General features: G+C 42.7%; 1 protein-coding gene across 3 annotated transcripts in view; it reads left to right on the forward strand.

Moving 5' to 3' along the window:
• The window catches only part of dtx1 (deltex 1, E3 ubiquitin ligase), a 53,518-nt gene that overhangs the window by 35,841 nt on the left and 3,485 nt on the right, over positions 1 to 14,192 (forward strand). For all 3 annotated transcript variants that reach the window (XM_028578710.1, XM_028578711.1, XM_028578712.1), the window contains 6 exons: positions 6,612 to 6,673; positions 6,818 to 6,979; positions 8,822 to 8,883; positions 9,048 to 9,206; positions 10,685 to 10,846; positions 13,625 to 13,714. In XM_028578710.1, the coding sequence (XP_028434511.1) occupies positions 6,612 to 6,673; positions 6,818 to 6,979; positions 8,822 to 8,883; positions 9,048 to 9,206; positions 10,685 to 10,846; positions 13,625 to 13,714 (697 nt within the window). The remainder of the gene's footprint in view (positions 1 to 6,611; positions 6,674 to 6,817; positions 6,980 to 8,821; positions 8,884 to 9,047; positions 9,207 to 10,684; positions 10,847 to 13,624; positions 13,715 to 14,192) is intronic.

Genomic DNA, 14,192 nt, shown 5'->3' on the forward strand with positions numbered 1-14,192 from the left:
TGCACGTGTGTGCGCGTGTGTGCATGTGTGTGTGTGTGTGTGTGTTTACGGGCTCCACTCTGTTTATGTTAAGACTGGTCGTCTGAGTGTTTTTGGCCTGGGGGCTGTGTGCCGAGTGCAGAGATCATTATCCCTCAGTGGGCTGCTGCACCACTCTGCTCTGGCGCTCATCACATGATCAAAATGAATATGGAAATGAATGAATAAATCATGAGAGCTCATCTGGACCAATGCGATGATGCAATTTGGGTTCTTGGTGCCATTATTGCTTATTCTTAGTGCATTTCAGGTGCATTGTAAAGTGCATTACCCATGTTGTAAACCCCTCCCCCTCAGTGCAGCAGGGTGCAGGGCTTGCCTCTGCCTCCCGCTACTCACATCAATATGCAATTAAGTACTCCTGGATTTCTCTCGCTCCAACCCCACTCTCACTGTCTTTATGGTGCATAATAAACAGATGAGAAGATATTAGTCCTCAGCACTTTCCTAACTAGGCCTAATGTGGTCTCTCTATTTGGGGAATCACATTGCTCTCAGTCTGATTAAGTCCTCAAGGCAGGCTGGAGATTCCCCCCAGGAAAGGACGGATGCAACTGAGCAGGAGACAGAAGAGGGACAGCGACCCTAGTGCCCTGACCTGACAGGGGCCATATTGTAATCTGGTGTTAATGGGTTAGGTATGTAGGAGCAAGGATTTTAATAGCATCTCTTTTAGGTCAGAAATTGCAGTATTAGTTAGACGTGAAAAATACCGTCATTGGAAATGGAAATTCCTCAGCAGCACACTTTTTGAGTGTACTTTTTGTGATGGACAGAAGGGAGCGAAGAAGTGAACACCGGTCAGGAGGAAGAGAAAAATTAGAGTTGGCAGGGCGAAAGAAATGCAGAGGTGACGAGGTTCAGTCCCGTTGGCTGAATGTGCCTTGTTGAAGCTTTAGTGCTGGAACAACTGTGTTATGATGGAGAGGCGAAAGGAACTGCTCTTGCTCTTATTTACACTGATGATGTGGTATAATTGCATGAGGTGGCATGTGTCTTAAACCCCAAAGCTCCAGGCACAGCCAGGACAGACGGGGCACAATTCAAAATAAATAAATAAATAAATAAAATAGAGAGAGAATCAAGAGAAAAGAGCTTAGCAGCACGCAGAATGAGATGATGGGTTGCAGCTGCACAGGCTACAGGTTGACTGGCTGGTAAAGTGTGCAGCCTTGTATAACAACAATTTCTGCAGTGCATAGATAGGTAATCACACGCTTTACAGAAATAATGAAGTACGGCGCAATAGGAAATTGCTTGCGAGATGTTGATCTATCTGTCTCTGGAAAAAAAATAAACAGAGTAGATAAGTGTGTTGGCGTGTTTCTTTCAGTCTAGCAGATAATGCTCATTTCTGCTACTGGTTGTTTTTTTGGCAGCTGTGCAAACAGTCACAATCACAAAGTGTACAGTTGTTTGCATCAACATTATATATTTATTATGCAATACACACTCTGGCTGATCTTTGAGATCTTTGCCTGAATTGGAAAGCTATAAAGATGAGAAGCATTCCTAATTAATTTTTACTAGTACAGTTCAAAATGTGCCTGTTTGGAACGGGCCGATTGCTTGGCCCGTGGTATTGCTGCTTGAAGCTTTCTCCAGAACCATTGTACCCGTTACTTACAGAAGGACCCCAAAGCACTTAGCAACCACACTGTATAGCCTACTACTGACTTACTGTGGAAACATTGTACAACCACATTTACCTGACAGACGTGGCAGATTCAAAATGTAATATCATAATAAAAATGTGGAGTAATCACAGACATTTGCCTTATGGACTGATGGCCCAATGACCCAATCCGGCCCGTAATTAGAGCAATCAGTAAATATCTGCATTAATCAACCACCAGAACCGGACCGAGTACAGAGACTGTGTGTGTGTGTGTGTGTGTGTGTGCGTTTTGATTTGATGGATTGAGGATTTGATTTGCGGGGGTATTTGGCCGACTGTAATGCTATTAGTGTTATAAGTTAGCAGCACACTTAAACAACCGGACCCAGGGTGAGCATAGAGGGTGAGTCTGAGTGAGAAGGAAGAAGTGGTGAACAGCTTACAGCAACTGAATACGATATAGTCTATACGATCTAGTGTCAGTAAAATGCCTTTGGATTGAGCTTCCTCTAAGCAAAATGATCCGAGTGAATTGAAGCTGGGCTTTTATTGTGAAGGGTAGAAATCGGGTTTCATTGAGTTTCCTCCCAGCAAAATGCGGAGTGAATTTAAGATGGACCTTTATTGTAAAGGGTAGACACGGAAGAGCCAGCGTTATGGCAACACTTTTTTACCTCAACCTTTTTTCCGTGGCCTTTTAGTTTTATTCACAGTTTAATATCCAATGCTGTCTAAACTGCTCCAAATTCCAAACCCCAAGTTCTTTGGGTACCCAGGAAACCAAGTGTGAAGTAGATTGGATGAACGGTTCATTAAATATTTCAAAGACAGACAACACACATACAGAGGCTTCCCGATTTATTAAATACAGTAGATGTTATGGATCCTTGACAGATCCTCTGTTCTGTATGCTTATAGGAGTGTGTAGTTTGTGCAAAGTGTATGGACGGCACACAATTAGATGGCGTTAAGGGCTCTCATGGTGTGCTGTCTCATTTCTTCTCCTAATGCAAATGATTTGTTTGATCACTGGGCTCACACTAAACAAGCTAAATTATACAGGAGGCGTCTTGTTCACGGTGTGTTTTGATTTGATTTAGGCCTAAGTGCATGTTTAAATGAAGGAGGGACTCTCCCACTGGGCAGCACCTAATTTGGTTTTATTGAGCATCAACTTTCTACTTTCTGTGTTTGTCACATCCTCAGCAGTGAAAACAGAATAACTGATTCTGCTTTTAACTGAGTGATGGGCAGCTGAGTGCCGTGAAGTATCGACCAGTTAGTTTTTGTTACAGGCAGCGACTGCAGCAGGTGAGTTCACCCGTTAACTCCTCCACTGCGGTTGAAGGTGCGAAATCACCCGCTGTCTTTGCCTGAAACTAAATCTTCCACATAAAATCGAACCTGTCTCACTTTCACACCCCTTTTTCATTCATTTTGATTCCCATCGGTCAGCTGGTCCTGGTCTCTGGTCCACTGGTGTGAGGCACAATGTGCAGTGAGTCCCTGCCGGAGATGTGAAAAGGACACGTCAGCCTCTGCGTCCTTTTTTGTTCATGCACTCAGCCTATTGAAGGGCTTCCCCTGGCACGGGACTTATTGGGACTTTGTCTTATTCACCGTAACCCCAGAGTTAGTGGGTAACTCTGTCTGACGCAGCCACCGCTAGCCTAGTTTAGCACAGATCCTGGAGGTAACTGGCTCCAACTAACCTACTGCCTACTGCTCCCAACAAGTGACAAAATAACGCCAACATGTTCCTATTTACATGTTGGGATTTGTACATGTGTCAATAACAAGGTCACATGAGACACAGCCATCTTCTAACCATATACAAACTGGGAACTATATTCTCAGAAAGGCGAAGCACTGTTTCTCAAAAGTGAAAACAGAACCGAACCCTTCATGTTCATGTAATAGTGTTCATGTAATAGTGTCACTAACGTTACATTAGATCTAGATAATGGCACTGTTACAGTAGTCATCTAAAAACATAACGGAACACTTTGTCCTGTCTGTACTATCGATGGGATGGCCGCATCATTCAGCACACGTTTCATGGTCCGTGTGGAAAATTCGTCGTCCCCAGTGAAATTTTCTGCCCAAAACACGGTGGTACGTGATGATGGCTACAGGTGTGTTTGGATCTATATCCAGAGCAAGTAGCCATTGATTCATCCGGTCAGCGTTTTTGGTTGGAATTCTACGAAACATCATGGTATTACCTGGTCTCCCCCCTGTTTAGTGTTGCAGCTCTTTACAATACAGCGAACACCCATGATTGTAAACTATGCTTTTACTATCTAGTAATTGCTGACTCTATTACTCCAACTCTGAGCGAACTCCAGGCAAACTCTCTGCTCCTCACCACGTACACGCTGTGACTCTATAAATCACAACATGTAAATAGGAACATGTTGGCGTTATTTTGTCACTTATTGGGAGCTGTAGGCAGCAGGCTAGTTGGAGCCGGTTACCTCCAGGATCTGTGCTAAGCTAGGCTAGCGGTGGGGACATCAGACAGAGTTACTACACACACGGAAGTGAGAAGGGTATGTATGGACTTATCTAACTCTGGGGGATATGGTGAATAAAACAAAGTCCCAATAAGTCGGTGTGTTCCTTTAAAGCTGCAGGGCAAAAGATCTCATGGTCAAAGAGCAGAGAGATTTAGAAGTATATGTGCAATATACAGTAGTGTGTGTGTGTGTGTGTGTGTGTGTGTGTGTTGCACACATCTGAGGATGCACATAACTTTACACAAGCACAAGCCTGCGAGTGATACGATACACATTGTGGCTGACTTCACATTATTGCGAGGACAGTAATGCAAATATGTGGTGGGATGAAGATGGTAACAGAATGAACCGTGAGATTTACAAAATGATTCCTCTGCATTCTACTCAAAATGTAATGTACTGACGACACTGTGTCCATGATAAGGTTTCTTTTCATACATTTTAATCTTAAACTATTCATTTAGTTTAGTTTATTTAATCTAATATGGCTAATTTAGAATCCCTACAAAAATATCTTGCTGAATGCGCCACTATGTTCACCAGAGAGTCGCTAACTCTGTCTGTCTGCTCCAGGTGCCCGGTAGGTAGTAAACCGAGGTTTCATCAGAGCTTATTAGAACTTTGTTTTCATTTAAACAGCAAAAATCCAAAGACACAGTTGTTGTCGGAAACATGGACTGCACTAATTTACAAAAAGATTCGAAAGGTGCTATAATAAATAAGAAGAAGAAATCCCACAGTAGCTTCTGGATGCTCGAGGTGCAAGACATGATCATTTGTAAATTAGGGCTGCTCGATTATGGAAAAAATGGTAATCACAATTATTTTGGTCAATATTGAAATCACGATTATTTAACACGGTTACTCATTGACCTTTGGGAAGATGTTGCATTTATTGAACTTAAAAAAAAAAAAACAGCGACAACGGAATTTGCTCCCCCCTTTTGCTCACCAAGTGCTTCTCTTCCTCTGCCATCTTCACTCGCGTTGATTTTTAAATGCTACCGGATACCACAAACAGAACCTCGCTGACTATCGGCTGAGTGGGTTTAGCTTTCGGGGGCCAAAAGTGCGCGTGTCATTCAGAACACAAGACAAAATAAGAGTTTACTTGCAAAACATAATGTGCAAAACAATTGTTTTTCTCGATTACATTGTTTTTGTGATTGTTAGAAGCCGTAATCGCGACCAAAATTCAATTAAATGCACAGGCCTAGTGTAAATGGGGCCCTTCTATCCTGAAGCTGAGATTTGACTTGTGACTTGAAGTTCTGTTGCTGTGTTAGCCTGGAAATCCAGACCCAAATCCGAAAGATTAAGGTTCTGGCATTGAGTAATAAAAATGGCCCAACTCGAGGGGCGGCACCAAGCATGCATTGGAAAATCTCACCACACGCAGTTGGATAACACTACGACCAATCACAACAATACACGGGGTCTTGTCATCTGTTTAGCTCGCCTCTGGCCCGCCTATATCAGATACACCGATGTTATTGGTGCAGCACGGCTACAAGGGCATAGATAATGAGCGTCATTACTCGATGCCAGCAACTGAATATGATATAGACTCGCTGAGCAAATTCAAATTGTGCTCTCGCGAGAACTCCGGATTTCCAGGGTATTGCTGCATCACATGCGATTTTCTTGTTGCTTCTTTCTTAATGAAGCCAACATTTCTATCCAATGACTTAACTTTAACTTTGTTGTTGCTTGAGTTGGCTTGTTGTCATGACACTGAGGGAAGGAAACTTGTTCCCGAGCTCTGCTGCTCTGTGGCCCCCGCTGTGGGATGCTTGTTAAATTGAGGCTCCGGCCCTCTGTAAAGAGACTCACTGGCTTGCTTGCTTGCTCATATTAGTGCCTTGAGTGCTTTTGTCCGCTCCACAGATCAGGAAGAGGGCGCCAGTCAACTTGTCTTTGTCGTCTATGTTCGCTGTGATCTCCAGCCTTTCCAAATGTCATCCTGAATCAGGCTCTGCTGCAGTGCTTTGTACATGAGTCAGGCTGTCTCATCCCATCGCAGTTGTCTCTGTCTCTGTGGTGAAGCACATGTGGCATTTTAACTTGAGTGTTTTTTGTGGCATGCAGACCAGAACCGAGCTGCTGTTCTCACGTTTCTCAGCTGTGGCGTAACAGGCAGTGGTGCACGATCAGGACCATTTACTATACTATTTTAGAGATCACAGGGCCATTAATGGAATGTCAAAAATCTAGATAAAAAAAAACAAAACAAGAATGGACTGACATGGCATGAAGCAATCCTAGCCACACAGAGAACATGATCAGTGTTTTCTGTAGATCGGGATGTCTCCACGTAGCCACTAGTGGTGGTACTGTGACCCTGAATGAATGTATGATCTGAGCAAGTCACTTTCTGTGGCCTTGAGGTACTTTAAAAACAGCACCGAACGTCCTTTTTTTCTTTCCTCTTGTAGGGTTCCTGCCCTCCCAGTAAAGAACCTGACTGGATCTGGACCAGTGCACCCAGCACTAGCAGGTTAGTCTACATATATTGTATGCCATCTGCTTAAAAAAAAACAACAACAAAAAAAGAGCAAAAACTTGGTCTTGAACATTTACAATCAGTGCTTTTTTCCACTCTTCTGTGTGTGTATGTGTGTGTGCTGTCCATATGCCTCAGGCATGACAGGTATCCTGATGTGCGCTGCAGGTCTGCCGGTTTGCCTGACTCGGGCCCCCAAGCCCATACTGCACCCACCACCCATCAACAAGAGCGACATGAAGCCTGTGCCAGGGATCAACGGCATGCGCCGCAAAACCAAGAAAAAGCACCTGAGGAGAGGTAAGATACGGAGAGAATGATATGAAAATGAAGACGTGTATATGCTACCATTGTTTTTTTTTTGTTTTTTTTAATAGTGTGTTAGTGAAAACATTTGAAATGCACTGAGGAGAGGAATAGACCAACCACTGATAGCCAGCAGACTTTCTCCGTCCTGCCAAGCTTTGCAGTTTCCGTATCAGCTGTTTCTGAGTCTGTTGTTCGGCATGCAAACTAAACCAACGGTGTGTTTTATTGTGATCAAGGCTCCATAATTATTCTTTAAATGCCTCCCGTTAAAGCTCGGTGAGGGTGTTACAATAAATCCAACCTCACCCAAGGTCGCCGAGGATTAGTCAGGTAATCATTCCTGTACCTTTCAAAAAGCTCCTATAAAATGTAATGATGATTGCTAGTTCAGATTTATGAGCAAACACAGTGACTGTGTTACTGTAACAATTTTATAGGTGTTAGGCCAGACAGAGGCAGTTGTAAAGAAAGTCATTAACAAGGGACTGTTGCACTGAGCTGGGTCGAGAGGGGATCTGGGTTTGGTTGGACGGCTTTGTGCTTGAATAAGTGCTGGTCGATGGGAGCCGTGGAAACCGCCGGTCTTCCCAGGGGAGTCTTCGTCCTAATTGATCAGTGAGGCTGCCGGGCTTCCATCCCTGCACCGGGGCTGTCCTCTTTAACCCTTCAGAGCACAGGATGCAGCAATGCTTTATTTTACGGGTCCCACAGTTTCCTATGATTTACTAAGAAGGAACCGATATGTGGCTGGAAGGTTCCCGCAAAGGATTATGTCTGCAATTTGACTGATAAATGAATAATAAATATTAGGTGGGGGGTTAAGGGGCAGTTCTTCCACAGATCTCTGAAAACCAATGAAAAACTAACTTAACTCGAAGAAGACAGCCATGCTAGCAGCTCTGTGACGCTTTAACATTACGTAGGCACAGCGATGGTTTGGGCTAAATGCTGACGTCAGCATGCTAACATGACAGGCCGACAGGCCATCCCTGAAGCCATGCTGCCAGCATTTTGTCTCTATATTTCCCTATAATTAGTTACAAATTACATAGTTCTTTCTGGGAAAATTCCTTGGAAACTATTAGGACGTTTTAAAAATGTGTTACAGCAGCCAAATGTGGAACCTCGTGCAGGGAGATTAAGGCTTATCCTTCTCTGCTTTCCGTACAGAAAAAGGTCAGAGAGGCGTTTGATCCGGCTAATGAAGACATCAAATAGTAATGGGGTAAAATGCGTAATTGAGTCTCTTCTGTCTTTCTCCTCCTTTTTTTCTGTTTTCCCTCTTTCCTCTCTTCACAGCTCTCTGTCTCCTCCATCTTCCCCGCCCTTTATACCTTTTTTACTTCCTTTTATTTTTTGCTCACTCTGTCTCTCTCCACTGCTCTCCCTCCCTCTGTTCGCTGGCTGTCCCTCAAATGAGCAAACAAAGACTCCGGGGGAAAAGAGGTTGCCTGTAAGCGTATTAGGGGTGTAAGCTGTGGGTGTGCTCTCAGCCATGCTAGCCTGGTTGCACACGGGGATTATCAGAGAGTGTGGGGATGGCTGGGTTGTTATGTGCCATTTTGAAGGTGACCTCTTCCACATCACAGACATGCATACCACATTCACATTCACACATGCACACTCACACTCTTTTATCAGAAAATAAAGCATGGCTGCAGGCACACTCAGGCCAGAGCGACCGCTGAAACTGATGAACGCTAGCTGTTATTCACTTGTGTTTGAATCAAGTGGTCCATCTTGCCCTTTTTTCATATTTACTTGTGGTATGTAGGTGTAAGTAAGTGGCAAGATTGGCAATTTAACCTGTCTAATGCTTTGTACTATGACAAGGCAAGAACCCAGAGGATGTGGTGCGACGATACACAGAGAAGATTAAAGTGGCGCCAGATGAGGTAAAAAAAACACACACACACACACACACACACAGACAGATGACTTCAAAGTTTTGTGCCCACCAAGATATGCACTCTGTGACCGTTTGATGTCCTAACCAAGTGTGAAATAAATACACAGTCATGTAGAATGGCAGCTGAAGTATTTTGGTTGGCTATTGCAGGACTGTACCATCTGCATGGAGAGGCTGGTCATGTCATCCGGCTATGAAGGCGTCCTGCAGCACAAAGGCATAAAGCCAGAGCTGGTGGGCAAACTTGGCAAGTGTGGGCACATGTACCATCTGCTGTGCCTGGTGGCCATGTACAACAATGGCAATAAGGTGGGCAAAAGCTTGTGATCCAGACGCTGTTGTGATGTCACTGTCGGCTCAAATTATAAACTCGTATTACCGGATTGCATGGCACTGGCAGATAATCAGGCTTCAATATGGTTGCGCACAGATGAGGATCTTATACGGTCCTATCAGATCAATCATATCTGACTTGACAGCACTTTGTAAAATCATTTTACATTCTGCTCCCTTCAGTTCAGTTTACTTTTGAAATACAAAAGTACTGCTTGCTATTGCGGAAGAGGCCAATACAAGCAAATTTAACGAGCAGCCATCAGTGTAACATTAGCAATAGTTGTTCTAATGATATCAAATCAATTCATCAATTACTATTAAAAGGCCAGATCACACAAATGGCAATCATATTTTAGCCATGTTTTTGGTTTTATTTGTCCAGGTTTTTTAAATATCCGTCGCCTTGAAAAACTAAATTTGAAAATGTCAACAGTACCTTTCCAGGAACAATATCCCTACTACTATTTATAACACCCTGTCAACAGCTTTCTTTGGGACTCTTGTCTGGAGTTTCCTTTTTACACATTAACAACCGAGTCTCTTGCCGTTCTTAAATTTGTCTGACTATTTCGGCGTCGTGGTTTATTGGCATTTTTTTAAACCAGTCACAATCGTCTAAGGCGGTGCTAGGCACCGCTGCAAAATAGCCTCAGAAGGAACTTGTTTTGGTGGAACGTGTACCTTTTAAAAGTTGTTTTAGTCATGCAACAGACAAATCTGATTGGACAGATAGTCTAGCTAGCTGTCTGGATTTACCTTGCAGAGATCTGAGAAAAGGTTAACCATAGACCTCAACCCGAGTTTAAAATGCCAACACAAAGGAAGCCCAAGGCAACAGATATCCAGCCTAAATGAGTTCCCGGTGGGAACGGAGCAGTCCCGGAAGTGGAACGTTAAGGATATAGACTAGCTAGTTGCTAACTTTGCCGTTAGAATTGTTTTAGTTTTTTGCTGAAAACAGCTGCCTGCCGCTGGAAATGATGTTGATGAGACCAGCGAGAGTGGACCAAAACATTACATTTGTTACATTTGTACGTTTGTAAAACCAAAACAACGAGCTGAAAGGACCCGTAGTTCTGAGGGCAACCGCAGAGTTGGTTGATAATTCTCTGTGGGTTCATCCCCAGAAAGGAACCCTTTTACATTATCCATAGTCATTTGATCATCGTTGATATACAAATATTGATGAGGGCAGCTTTAAATACAAGTTGGCTTTAAGCACCATAACCTAAATGTCATTCATGTCCATTGTTTTGGAGTGGAGGCATAAATCTCAGAGACAGTTATCTCAAAACACAAAATCAAACCAAAATTATCAGTAAAGCTCGATACCACAAGAGGTGAAGTTAGAAATGTCATTTTAATTTGGGCTAACTGACCCATTAAAGCAATCCTTTTATTGTGTTATTAATGTCATGCCATTATATTTCTTCTTCTTTTTTTCAAACCAGGATGGCAGTCTTCAGTGTCCAACATGCAAAACCATCTATGGGGAGAAAACAGGCACCCAGCCTCCTGGGAAGATGGAGTACCACGTCATCCCCCACTGCCTGCCCGGCTACCCAGACTCAAAAACCATCCGCATTGTCTACGACATTCCTGCCGGTATCCAGGTCAGAATTGTGTCACTTCACTAAATCCACCATGCTGCATTTGTGCCCTGATCCACTGTGTCTCCTCTCTAAATCTGTGCCCTTTCTACAACTGCTGATAATCCGCTTTACTGTGCCCGACGGTTATCAGTGCAGGAAGGTGAGCTGTTGTGGCTCTGTAAGTCTCTGAGGAAGCAGCATTCGTAGAGATCACACAGTGGTTCTGAACAGAGATTTGCTCTTCACTAGATAGAGATAGAGATAGACTCTTCACACAATATATCGTTTTTTTATTGTCATTGCGGTAGCAACTGGCAAAATTAACATATCGCGAAAGGCTGCGACATATCGCAAAAGAAACTCTGAGATTTTTTGTGTTAGTTGAAAAAAAATATCAGTAGAAAACTGAAACTGCACGTTAAAGCTTTAGTGCGTAACTTTTTGATATTAATGAACGTCCGTTACATTCAAGCCATTGCCAAATTAGTTGACACAAAGCTAATTAAGACTATCCGCTCCACAAAACTCTCTCTGTATTATTCAGCATGACTGTGTTCCGGTGACTTTCGTGCGTAGAAACTCGAGTTAAGATAATGACCTCTTCTGAAGAGTCCATCATGTTTTTTTAATCCTCCGTGTCATCCTTGGCTACTAGCAAGTAGCTAGCTACTTGGTCACGGAAGGCTTGTATCATGTGGACGCGCCGACAGTTTTGTTGTTGTTCTTCTTCTACAGTAATTACTTAGAATTCGTCATGGGGGCGGCAGAAACGACGCACTATGGCTTTAAAATGTAACTGTCATTGTTTTTTTTGTTTTTTTATTATTATATACAATTCAATGTTTAAATAATTGTAATTAAAGAATGTTGGAAAGGATTTCCTCTCATTTGTTTTAAATTCAACAAGCGGTTTTTATATTATAGCAGAATGCCGAAAGCAGCAGAACGGGGTACACTTTATATCTGTTTATTTATTGCAAGTAATATCTTTATCGCAATATTCAACAACATAATCGCATGTTTTCCTCATATCGTGCAGCCCTACACTTTACCACCATCTATTAATTCGCAGGCTTTTTTACTAATGGATTCATTATTTATTAGATACAGTATATCTAATAAATAAATAAATAGATAGAAAAATGAAAATGAAACCGATCCAATGGAGGTCACATTTGCAGTGGAGGCGAGAGCATGTTTTTGCAGCCTGGGTTTGGCTTTGTGAGATGAAAAGGTTGCGTATTTCATCCTGACTGCGGACAGGAGCTTTAATAGAGTCAATAAACTGACCTTTTTCCACCAGAGGAACAGGCTTAGTGTCCCAGGGGACAGAGAATACTGGGGGTGACCTGACCACTCAGGTCAGCACAGCAGCGCTATAGCCAGGGAACATTTCGGTAGGTCTCCTGCCTCTATTTCTCCTCTCGCTCTCTAAACATCCTCATACTGTATGCAGCTCTGTAATGGACTGTATGGACAACAGCAAAATACCACCAAATGAATAAGAATCACCACAGGAATATGCAAAAGGCAATACATGCCACGCCACATGTTTTAATATATTTGGGCTGCTTTGCACTCAGATTGGTTTGTTGGTGTGTCTCACGCCTTTACACACTTAAGGCTGATTTATGCTTCTGCCGTGGGTTCGTACGTAAGTACATGGAGATACCGACCCTACGCAAATGTAACTACACGTTGCTCGAACGTTGCTTGGTAGCGTTGCATTTCCCCCGACTCATTTCCAGGTTCTCCTTCTCCATAAACAACATGAAATCAAGCGGAGGGTTCACTTTTTCTGCTACAGATTTCCCACCGTGGTCAGAGCGCACAGGGGAGACACTTTGTTTCTCTCACTATGCCTCTCTAGAGTCCTAGCTTTGAAGCTAATCAGGGTCACTCTCTCACTTGCTCTACCACACACTGCCCACGCACACACACACTTGCCGGCCCTGCTATTCTCTTAAAGAGATAGACGCATACACCAACGCACAGGTATAAACTTCAGGCCACTTATATAGGCTACGGCGTAAGCTCTGTGTGGAGCCTCGGCAGAAGCATAAATCAGCCTTTAGGCATTATATCCACATGACTATTTTACTTTCATAAAATCTCATTGTGTAAATATTTTGTTGGAGCACCAATTGTCAACCCTTGTTGTAACGAATAGCGTGATAACTGATTTTCATTTCCTTTACATGTTTAAATTCAGTATCTTCCGCTGCTTTGCACTCAGATTGGTTTGTCGCTATAATTGTTGGTGTCTCATTGAGCTACATGTACTTCCCATTTAAATAGGGGAACGCAGTCAATGCAAAAACAAATGTGACATTTTAATCTGCTCAATTAATCAATTGTGCCTAATAAAGGCCGCAAAACACAGGAAAAGGCTTGGAATAGCAATTACATGTTTGCAACACAATTGAAACCTCAACTGACAAGGCAACTGTAACTTCATATGATTCCTTCATTAATAAGCGTGAGGAGTGATGAGTTCTCAAGCAGATTTTGGTGGTGACCTGTGCTACCTCTGCCTCCCTTCAGACGCCCGTGTGGATGCATTAGGATTTAATCAAGCTTTTTCCCACATTGGAGCCTTGAGAGCAACTTTTGGAAATATGATACTTAAATACTTTTTTTTTTTTTTTTTTTTTTTACAAAGGAGCATTGTAAGCAACATGAACAATAAAGCTCAAAGCTCTCCCTGTGGGTGCCGTTGACATTTCCTACACAATTAAGTCGTAATTGGAAGGGAAGGTGTCATAACGTTTGTTTTTGCTCTTGACATTTTTTCACCAGACCAATGAGCACCCCAACCCCGGGAAGAAGTTCAGTGCAAGAGGGTTCCCTCGACACTGCTACCTCCCTGACAACGAGAAAGGCAGGAAGGTAAGCTCTGATACCGGTCCAAGAAAAACAACAACAGCAGCTCAACAAGCATTTAAAGCATGCTGGATTCCAGTGCACCTTGATGCAGAGATTTTCTTTCATCAGTGGGGAAAGCTTTTCTGCTCTTACTGCGATCGGTGCTTGTCTTTTTGTAAGATTTTGCTAAACTAGAACTTTTGTCAAGCAAAAACCCCGGACTGATGCTGTGTGCCGGTCTGTATGTGTGTTTGGAGCCATCACAATGTGGAATAGCTTGCCAACTATCATAGATGAGGCACCCAGTAAGGCTGTTTAGTAAGTTTTCTAAGTAAGACTACTTAGAAGAAACTTAAACACTTAAAATGCAGATGAAAAGTAGTTATTTTTACTAATTCTGGCATATTTACATGGTGTTTTTATACAACAATGTTCATAAATATTAATGGTCCCTATCAAATAAACCAATAAAATAAAAAAATAAACAATACTAAACATTATT

The sequence above is a fragment of the Perca flavescens genome, chromosome 5, assembly GCF_004354835.1.
Source record: "Perca flavescens isolate YP-PL-M2 chromosome 5, PFLA_1.0, whole genome shotgun sequence".
NCBI classification, from domain to species: domain Eukaryota; kingdom Metazoa; phylum Chordata; class Actinopteri; order Perciformes; family Percidae; genus Perca; species Perca flavescens.